Source organism: Sinocyclocheilus rhinocerous, unplaced genomic scaffold, assembly GCF_001515625.1.
Source record: "Sinocyclocheilus rhinocerous isolate Xijiao unplaced genomic scaffold, SAMN03320098_v1.1 scaffold591, whole genome shotgun sequence".
Classification (NCBI taxonomy): domain Eukaryota; kingdom Metazoa; phylum Chordata; class Actinopteri; order Cypriniformes; family Cyprinidae; genus Sinocyclocheilus; species Sinocyclocheilus rhinocerous.
In genome coordinates this window covers 2,769,727-2,780,410 of record NW_015641476.1, presented here as the reverse complement: position 1 = coordinate 2,780,410, position 10,684 = coordinate 2,769,727, and the positions used below count along the sequence as shown (strand labels likewise).

Sequence of the window (10,684 nt, the reverse complement as noted above, 5' to 3'; positions counted from 1 at the left end):
CGCAGCTCTATTCTGGAAAAGGGGGCGGGGAGCAGCAGCTCATTTGCATTTAAAGAGACAGGCCCGAAAAACAGCGCGTTTCTACTTCCACTCAAAATAGGCATTTTCAAAATGATATAATAAATTATCTGTGGGGTATTTTGAGCTGAAACTTTACAGACACAGTCTGGGGACACCAGAGACTTGTATTACATATTGTAAAAAGGGGCATAATATGCCTCCTTTAAACTACATGTGAGAGAAATCATTGCTTCATATCTTGTAGAACTGATTCCTGTGCTTAAGGCATGTTGTATTCGAGCATGACCCTGCATCTTAAAATCTGTTCTAATGAGCAATACTAAAATGGGTTAATAATCTAATTCCTCTGCTCATAATCTCATTATGTGATTTATGACCCAACAGAAACTACTGACATTTACGGGTCAGCACAAATGGTCTGAAAACAATCTGAAACAATCTTCAAATTGACAGTGGAAATATTCATAAACAACATCATGTTTTCCTCATCATGTGCACAGACATCCAGCACACATAAACAAACACACTCACCAGTTTTCATTCAATGTATCATTTATCCCTGACCCTGATGTTTTCATTCTCTTTTATTATGCTCCTATATTTCTCTCTCTTTTGCTGTAGTACTCTTAGGTATGAATCATTCCCTCTCTCTGCATTAATACTGTCATTTAACTTCTCACCGTTTTAAATGTCAGCCACTACAGAGATTATCACAGGGCTGCACATACACACAGCTATTTTTATCATGATGGGAACCTTCCATTGATTTTTATTTTTTTTAGACTAAGCTAATGATATTTTCTATGCCCTATGATCACACAAATCTTTCTGGATTTCAAAATTTCAGTCATATTTCATTTTGTGTATTATTCATCTTCTAAACAAATTTCATGGTCACAGTGTTAATAAAGATGCCATTTACTACTACAGTATGTAGAGACTCATTTTCAAATAGGTCAAGTTATTCAGATGAGTATGCAAGCAGTGGCAACACTCACGATAGAATAGCGGACAGAGAGAAGAGTTCTGCCGTCAGGTAGGCCAGGTAAACCAACAGGAAGACGAACAGTGGCTCTATGATGCGCACTTTCTTCGTAAAACGAGTGACAAAGGCCAGAATAACAGCAAAGATGAGACCAACCAAAGTCCCTCCAATACTGACAATGAGGAAGGATGCTGGAATAATTGCATGCAAGATAGAGAATAAAAAATAATTAACTCATTTAAATATTACACTCTAAAATAAACTATTTATACATTTTGTACTTACCAATTCCTTTAAAATAGTCTGCAGTGTAAACATTTCCTGGTCCCACTTCCACAAAGGATATGTACACTTTGTATAAGACCTGTTGAGAAAATTAAAAATGTATCCCTGCAACATATATATATATATATATATATATATATATAGTACCTATACCTTCAATTAATATCATTCAAAAATGTGGGGCCAGTAAGATTTTTTTAATGTTTTTGAAATCTCATATGCTCACCAAGGTTGCATATATATGATCAAAATACAGTAAAAACAGTAATATTATTAAATATTATTATAATCAAAAGTCATTATTTTCTATCATAATCTATTTGAAAATGTAATTTATTCCTGTGAAGGTAAAACTGAATTTTCAGTAGCCATTACTCATCTTCAGTGTCACACGATCCTACAGAAATCATTCTAATATGCTGATTAGCTGCTCAAGAAACATTTCTTATTATTATCAATGTTGGGTTAGGTTAGGTAACAGTTAACAGTTGTGCTGCTTATTTGTTTGGAAACGTATTCTTTTTCAGGATTCTTTGATGGATAGATAGGTCAAAGTACTGCCAGTTTTGATCATTTTGTGTGTCCTTACTAAATAAAAGTACTCATTTTGGTCACTCTTTATTTTGGGAACCAATTCTAACTATTAACTACGACTTTTGCCTCAGTAAACTCCTAATTTGGTGCTTATTAATAGTTAGTAAAGTAGTTGCTACGTTTAGGTGTGGGGTCGGAATAAGGGTTCTAAAATATGGTCATGCAGAATAAGGCATTAACATGTGCTTTTTAAGTACTAACAAACAGACAATATGCTAGTAATATTAGCAACTAGTTAGTAGTGAGAACTGGTCCCTAAATCATAATCTACTGACCCCAAACTTTTAAACTGTAGTCAAGGTGAGTTAGTCGTTTAGTTGCAGAGCACTAATTCCTAGTATGGGTCACCATACTTGGCCACATGTCACTTCACTTCACTTCACTTAAAAATGACATTCAAAGCTAATGGAGAAAGTGAATGGACAGACTGAAAGTGCATCTGAAATTGTTCCTTTACAACTAATCTTCTAAAAAGGAGACTTAAAACAGAAATCTTGTAACGACCCAGCTCAAAGAGAAGTGACATTAAGAGACATCTTCAGTGTCACACGATCCTACAGAAATCATTCTAATATGCTAATAAAGGAGACTTAAAACAGAAATCTTGTAACGACCCAGCTCAAAGAGAAGTGACATTAAGAGAACAAAAGATAATAATAAGATTAAGAAAATGAAAAATGTCATTTATTCACAAAATACATTCATTTATGTATGACTTTCTGTCTTCTGCAAGACACAAAAGAAGAAGATATTTTGAAGAATGTAGGTAATACAAACAAATGGTGTCAACTGGCTTCCATTGTATATGACAAAAATAAATAAATAAGAAATAAAAATATCTTCTTCTATATCCCACAGAAGAAAAAAAAGTCATACAGTTTTGGGAAAATGGTGAACTATCCCTTAAGGGATAAAAATAAAATGTCAATATTGATTTTAGACCATTCTGTGTGGAAAAATGTTGAACGTGCATAACAGTCTCTGTCTCAGTCCAATCTAGTAATTCATAATCTTTGATTCACCCTTTGTGTTGGATGCATTTTTACAAAAATCACAACTGGCATAGAGCAACTGAAAACTATTCCACTACATGATTCAAGACTTTTACAGAGTAAGACTGGAACTATTGTTCCTCACATAATCTGTGAATTCAAGCGAAAACGTGCAGACCCAGACAAATGGCATTCTGGAATGGATGGATACGTCCATGCTTTCACATTCCAGATGGAGTGAGGTTGATGTTGTGGGGTAGATTAAAGTGAAGTAGATGGGGAATGTGTTTAGTGATAGTGATGAGTCACTGGGCCTTATCCTCTACACATGGCTCAACAAGTGTAATAGCTACAAAACTAAGGGGACAGACTCGCATACAGTCAACACATACCCAAGACTGCACATGCAAGAGCTTGATATTCTGCTGATTTGGAACCAAATTTAATCCCAACAACAATATATAGTATAAACAAGTAACACTAAATCAATTTATCTCTAACCAGTAGCTACTGTATGTCCCCAGAGTCATTATATAAAAAATACAAAGAAAAGAGGGAAATGGTTTGGATAATTCAGTGGCAATGTCTTAGCCTAAGTCATTTACTATCGATTGGCTCCTCCAGAGCAAGTAAATGACTTTTGGTTATGTTTTATAACATAATCATGTCAGCACTACAGCAGAGGGTTCTGGTGTAATGTTACCATAACAACAGAGATGCGACTGAACAGAGAGAACACAGAAGGATGCAGAGATTTTCCTCATCTCCCTTGAGCTCTCCTTGAGCCTTTTAAATCCCTAAACTAAGCTTAACTCTCATATGTCCACAAGAAAATAAGTAGGTCTACATATGTCAAAACACTCCAATATCAATTATGCCAGAATTGAGTGTCTATGGTACTACAGATCTTTTTTTTATTTAAATAAGAAATTAATACTTTTAATAAACAATAATGTACAGTATGTGGAAAATAATGTGTTTTTTTAACCTTAAACCGCATAAACACATTTCATTACACCAAATACACAAAATAATGTTCTTTTTAGCAGCATCATATGACCCCTTTAACAGGTTAAGTTTAGTTGTTGGTAGGGCTGCACGATTTGAAGTAAAATGCGCATGAAGCAAACTGTCAAAAACTACGTAGATGCTTGTTAAATCTCTGATAGTCCTTAATCGAAATAATCGCATCTCTTGCGATTTGAAAATCGCACCCTTTCAAATCGCGATTTCGGTTTACAAACGATTAATCGTGCAGGCCTATCTGGTAGGATGCATTAAATTTATCAAAAGTGACACTAAAGCCTTTTTATTGATACAAAATATATTTCAAATAAATTCTGTTCTTTTGAACTTTCTACACATCAAAGCATACTGAAAAAAAACTATTATGGTTTACATTAAAATATTAATATAACTGTTTTCAACATTGATAATAATAGGAAGCAGCAAATCAGCATCTTTAAATAATTTCTGAAGGATCATGTGACACTGAAGACTGGAGTAATGATTTTGGTGAGCATAAGAGACTTTACAAAAAAAAAAAAAAAAAAAACCTTACTGACCTCAAACTTTTGAATGGTAGTGTATTTTCTCACTCACAGTGCTGACCATTATTCTCTGTGTTAGTCACATTGCCCACGCTTACATAGTAAAAGCAATTTGTTTATAAATTAGGGATTGAAGCAAACAAGAGTCATACAGGGGAAGATGATTTAAAAAATGTCCTGACTCACCACAGTGACAGCATCATTGAGCAGTGACTCGCCAAAGACAATGATGAAGAGTGTCTCATTCACATGGACTTCTTCAAACACAGCGAGCACTGCTACAGGATCCACAGCCGAGATCAGAGCTCCAAACAACAAGAAATCCATCAAACCTGCATTTACTTTTTCATCTGCACACACACAACACACAAGCTGCAGTCAATATTTACAGCCAAATTGACTGTAGTACAGCCCTAATGGTGTGGTGTAGTAGCTAAAGATCTGTAAAAGTAGGTTCAAACATTGTAAGCTGGGAGTCACCATAGTGCACTTGAGCAAAGAACTTTAACCCATGATGCTCCAGTGGGACTGTCCTTGTGATAAGAGTATTGTATGTTGCCTTGGATGAAAGTAACAGCTAAATGGCTATTTACTAGCTTTCTTAGATCTAAAACATCCTTACACCCCATCTAAATCATATGGGATACTTGGATCAACAATTATAAGGCAGTGATGACTTGTATTGAACAAAAATTTGCATAACTCACAATATGAAACATGATTTGAAGAGCTATGTTCGAAGCAGTTGGAAAAATGTAAAAACATTTATATATAATCACACTATGTGACCTGTGATGACAACTGAATTATTAATGATTCCATCCAATAAACATACTGTATCGCCTGTATTTAGACTTATGAACTAGATAACTCTGGTGATAATTATAATTAATAAATTGAATCCTTTATTGAACATTCCCATCTTTTATCATATTGCAGTTGTCAGTATTTTATAAACAACATAAGCAATTGAAGTAAAATCAAAGTAACAAGGACTTTAATAGCTTATTTAATAGCTTACAGTACAGTGATTTGCAACCGGGGTCAGGGTCCACTAGGGGGGAGTCAATTAACTTCTGAAAAGTTTAAGAAACTTAATTAAGATGTAAAAAAAAACAACATAAAAATCAACGTATAAACATAATATTTCTTATTTAAATTTGTCCCTTCAGCAACTGAGGAACATACAGTTCTTGAAATGTCTGGAATCAAAAAATTATTCAAGGTTTATTATTATGCTTACCCACTCATAATTTCTCTTAATAAAAAGTTCCAAAACAAGCGTACATGGCTAAAGCACTGTATGATCTATGATGAAGTGTCATATTTGGTTCCATTAGTTTGAACAGACATCCCATAATAGCTCACCTATGGCCCCTGCCATCTTGACTCCATAGAGACAGAATCCAGTGCAGAAGGCGTTCCACAACGTGCCTACCACAGCATACATCAAAATGGCACCCAGGTTGTCGAAAAAGAGCCGTGCTGGCATAAAATACCCAGCATCCCCCACTATAGTTGGCAGGAGAAAGAGGAAAAAAAGTCCTGGGTCCAGTTGGTACGGCTGCTTCTTGCTGGCGATAAGAACCACTGCACCCAGAACCAGACCCAGCAGAATCAGCATACAGCTCTCTGGGACCGCTGTGGTGAAACGCTGAGAGAAGTGGAATACTGAAGATTGCCAAGTGGAGAAAAGAGAGAACAGGGGGGAAAAAAGTTCAAATGGATTGAGATGAGAGATATGTTGCCATTCAGTGTCATAAAAAGTGTAAATGTAGTGATGTGCTTTATTGAAATGGCACTCTAGCTGTAAAATTTCATCCCTTTTAAACAGACTTAAATTGCATTTTGACCATAATGTACATACAGTACACTGCATTCATGTACTTTTAGCCATTTATATTTAAATTATTAAATCACAAGGAAAAAATCTTAATATTATTATCTTTTTGTTTAAAATAATAATCATTCCTAAACTTTTTTTTTTTTTTTTTTTACAAAATCATGTATATGCATTTTAATAACAGATAGTAGTAGATATTATAGATACTTGGTGCATCTTTACTTTCATCAAAGTTTACTGCAGCATGTGCCAATTTTATAAACATGGTAACACCCATAAAAGAATGCATAATGCATAAAAATGCATTAAAATGCAAAAGAATGCATGAAAGAATAAAACAAACCAAACAACATGCAAAAAGCTAAAAGTTTAATGGCCCACAGCAGCCAATAAGCCTCATTTAAAGAGTAGTTTATAAGTTGCAGCTGCTGTAATTCCATGCCATGGTTTCAAATGAACTGTTCCTCAACACCACTCTAACGTACAGTGCCTTACAGTGACAAATAGTGAGTCACAGAGGGACAGTAAGTGTGCCAGTATGCTGTCACAAAAACACCATTCTCATACTAAAGCTTTAAGAAAGGAGTATTGAACAAGGTGACTGCAGATACTCACTTCATCAGTAAAATGTATGACATTACTCCACGGAGCAGCTGCAAGAATTCATCACAATATTTCCAATTGGAAATTCAGTATGACCAGTTTCCATCTACAAGTCAGACATATCAAATGACTGTACAAGTGATTATCTGGAGGGGAACAATCACACTGCAATAACTGCAATAACTCAGCTTCCTGGTTCCTCCTCCTCATCATGAATTAGGAGTCGGCTGGATCAAGACACTGAAACATGAGGTGTAAGCCTATACTTCACATAAGCCACAAGTAGTGTTTCTATGGACAAAAGGGAATTTAATAGATTATAAGAAGTTTGGCAATATAAAGAATGGGGATATTTTACTGAAAATGATGTTGATTTATAATGCTTATTAAAAAACGAGCAAGGCACACACTGACCTCCATTTAGACAAGTCCTCATGAAATGCCAGTGCGTAAAATCACAACACATTACAGCATGATGAGAGATTCTAATGCCACTAAATTATTAATGTTTACACGTTCTGAGTGATTCTGTGGAGGAGGGAAAACAGTGCACACCTCTGCCAAGAAACATAACAATCACCGCTCACCATGAGTCATTCACACAACGACAGAAAAACACTGACATACAACCAAAAAAAGCATAGACATCTGCACAAACACATGCATGTGTGCACACACAAACACTAAATAACAAAAACAACAAAATAAAAAAATTAAATATAATTCTGAAAATATCCTGATACATATGCCTAGATATAGACATAAAATACACAAATATGTTTTAATGAGAGTGCTACAGATTCATTCCATTCATACTGACACCTGTGTGCCACTCCAACCTCTCTCTATTGTAATAGAAAAGACCTTCATGTGTGAACATGACTCTTGCTACTGCTAAATCCTTTCTATCACAAGATCTCCTGCTTTTAAATTATTACTTGTCATAAGCTTTTAATAATCGGTCCACATATAATTACAGCCATAATGAAAGAATATTAAATCCAATTAAACTGACGCCCTTCATTTTCAGGGACAGGCAGAGAGAACTTTTGCACAGCTAATTAGGAATATAGAGTGGAGTGCCGTCCCATTGCGATTATCTTTATTAACATTAGAACAGGTCTATGATTAAATTAAAGTGTGTGTATAATGGGATGGTGCTCAAACTCAACAACTGAAAGTACGGATGTTTGAGAAGAAGAGCGTGTTCTGAATGCAGTACACTGATAAATGAGATTGTGAAAGTTACAGGACAGATCATAATCATCACTACATATGCATATGGATTTCATTGTTTTTTGTCTGTAGCTGAACTAATGAGCAGACATTGTCAATAACTGACACTGGCAACAGCTAAATTAAAGTTTTTTTTCATATTAATAACTGTCATTCAGTACTAATATATCATGAAATTGAATAAATGTTACAGTAAACAAAGATATAATTTTACAAAGGGTTTCTATTTCAAATAAATGCTGTTCTTTTGAACTTCAATCGAAGAATCATGAAAAACCAGTTTCCCAAAAAAATATTAAGCAGCACAGCTGTTTTCAGCATTGTTAATAAGAAATGTTTCTTGAGCTCAATACGTTAAAATTATTTCTGAAGGACCATGTGACTCTGAAGACTGGAGTAATGGCTGCTGAAAATTCAGCTTTGCCAACATAGGTATAAATTACATTTTTAAAAATATTAAAATAGTTATTTAAATGTTAATATTATTTCACATTATTATTTTTTGTGTGTTTTTGAGCAAATAAATGCACCATTGGTGAGCATAAGAGACTTCATTAAAACACTGGGGAAAAAAAAAACATATCCAAAACTTTTGAATGAGGCCCTCCATAAATGACACTTGCCAATGTCACAATAAGGGGTAAATCCGTGCTGACGCCCATAATCTGTGAGACAAAAAGCATGCGTGTCTAATAACACCATAGTCATCTTGATAATGCACTGATGCAATGTTATGGCAGTACTATAATGATACAATAGTTTAAAGGTGCTGTATGTAATTTTCTGACTGTACTAAAACATAAAAACACTATAATACATTACTGGATAATCAGGAAATATGCTAATTTCACATACTTCATATACTTGTTTCTCTGAAAAAACAATACTACAGCCAGTTATTCTACTTTGAAAATGGGCATTCCGTGTCAGAATGTCTGTTTTTGTTTTGGTCTGTGTGATTCTGCCCATTGACCCAACCATTTCAACTGCTAGCTGTGACTATTACATACTGCATCTTTAAGGATAATATAAAAACGCTTTGCACACGGGGCAGCTGTGTCCACTGCCTTTTGTGTTTTTGTCACCTATGTAGGTGACATTCAGTACTGTTTTCTTAACACCTGTTCAGGCTGTACTCAGCACTTGAAGTCAGCTGAACACTGTGCGTTTTCTTAACACCTGTTCAGGCTGTACTCAGCACTTGAAGTCAGCTTGAAGTCAGCAGGTGCTTCAGATAGTGCTACTTTCTCCAGATGCAAGACAAATATTCAGAGTGAATTTTGATGGTGTTACTGTGGCAATCGAATCATGGAGAAACAGATGATTGAGCTACCAGAACTAAATGATCTGATATAACTGCATGTCTTAGCCAAAAATACAAGCTGGAGGGACGCCTGAGAATCACCCACACATGCAAATACAGGAGGCAGTGCATTTTGTGTATGTACTTTATATGCGTGTATTTTCATGAATAAACTACACAATGTGTACCACAAAATGTACAGCGAGTTCTGTTAACCATTTTGTTCTCAAATTCTACATTCTTCAGTTCATTAATCTGTAAGTTGATTGTACTGTTATGGACAACATCACGTCATGTTTTTCAAGTCTAATTGAATATTCTCTTGTGTTCTTAAGATATTTTTATAATGTACTTTTGGCACTGATCACTGTGAGCTCTCACTTTACTACTTACTACAGCACAACTGAACACAACAGACCTCTCACATAAAGAAATCATTCTTATGAGTTGGATCTTTTCAATGAATCAGCTGAACCAGTTTACAAAAGAGGTCAAACATAATTCACGAATAGCACAAAATCAAACGGTTCTCCAGTGAACTCACAAACAGAGAATCATCTCATTTGTAATGAGCCGAGAAAAGATGATTGTAGAAGCATTTGACCGATGAATTTTGGTGAAGAGATGCTAATCAAATAGCAGAAATGTTGCAAATTAAAAGTACTGGAAATAACTTGATGGTATTATTCATACACATGCAAAACAGTGCTTGTTTTAAAGGGACAGTTCACCCAAAAATAAAGATTATATTTTGAAGAATGCTGGGAACCAAACAGTTGGTGGTCTCCATTGACTTCCATGTATGGAAGAATAAAAAAATATATAATATAGTCGAAATATCTTCTTTTGTGTTCAAAAGGCTGCAAAGTCTGCAACAAACTGAAATGGGAAAATATGTAGCTACTGCGACATATACATCAGTACAGTGGTGTAGTGGTGCCTGGAGAAGTGGGTATACTCTTAATTTATGCCCCCATTTTTTTAAGCGGCCTAGCAACGGCCTGTGTTATAAACAGTGACATGTAAGAGTTAAGACTAGTCTTGCATATTTAGTTCACACCAAAATGGGCCAATAGTATTTCCACATTTTCACTTTCTGTAACTTCTGCTACTCGACTTACTGGAGTAAGGATCATTATGAAATTAATATTAGCCACAAAAGGTGCAGATTTTGCAATAAATAATTAAAATGTAAAAAATTACATAGACTGCAACAATTAACATTTCGTCAGAAACTCTAGTAGACAAGCTATTTTGTTTAGTTATCTGTAG

The 10,684-nt window shown here is 34.9% G+C and overlaps 1 protein-coding gene across 1 annotated transcript in view; it reads right to left on the bottom strand.

Annotated features, from left to right (window-relative positions):
* The window catches only part of slc9a5 (solute carrier family 9 member A5), a 27,636-nt gene that overhangs the window by 14,825 nt on the left and 2,127 nt on the right, over positions 1-10,684 (bottom strand). The window contains exons 2-5 of the mRNA XM_016571813.1: positions 5,775-6,098; positions 4,614-4,768; positions 1,292-1,370; positions 1,020-1,197 (exon numbers count right to left, since the gene is read on the bottom strand). Coding sequence (XP_016427299.1) covers positions 1,020-1,197; positions 1,292-1,370; positions 4,614-4,768; positions 5,775-6,098 — 736 coding nt within the window. The remainder of the gene's footprint in view (positions 1-1,019; positions 1,198-1,291; positions 1,371-4,613; positions 4,769-5,774; positions 6,099-10,684) is intronic.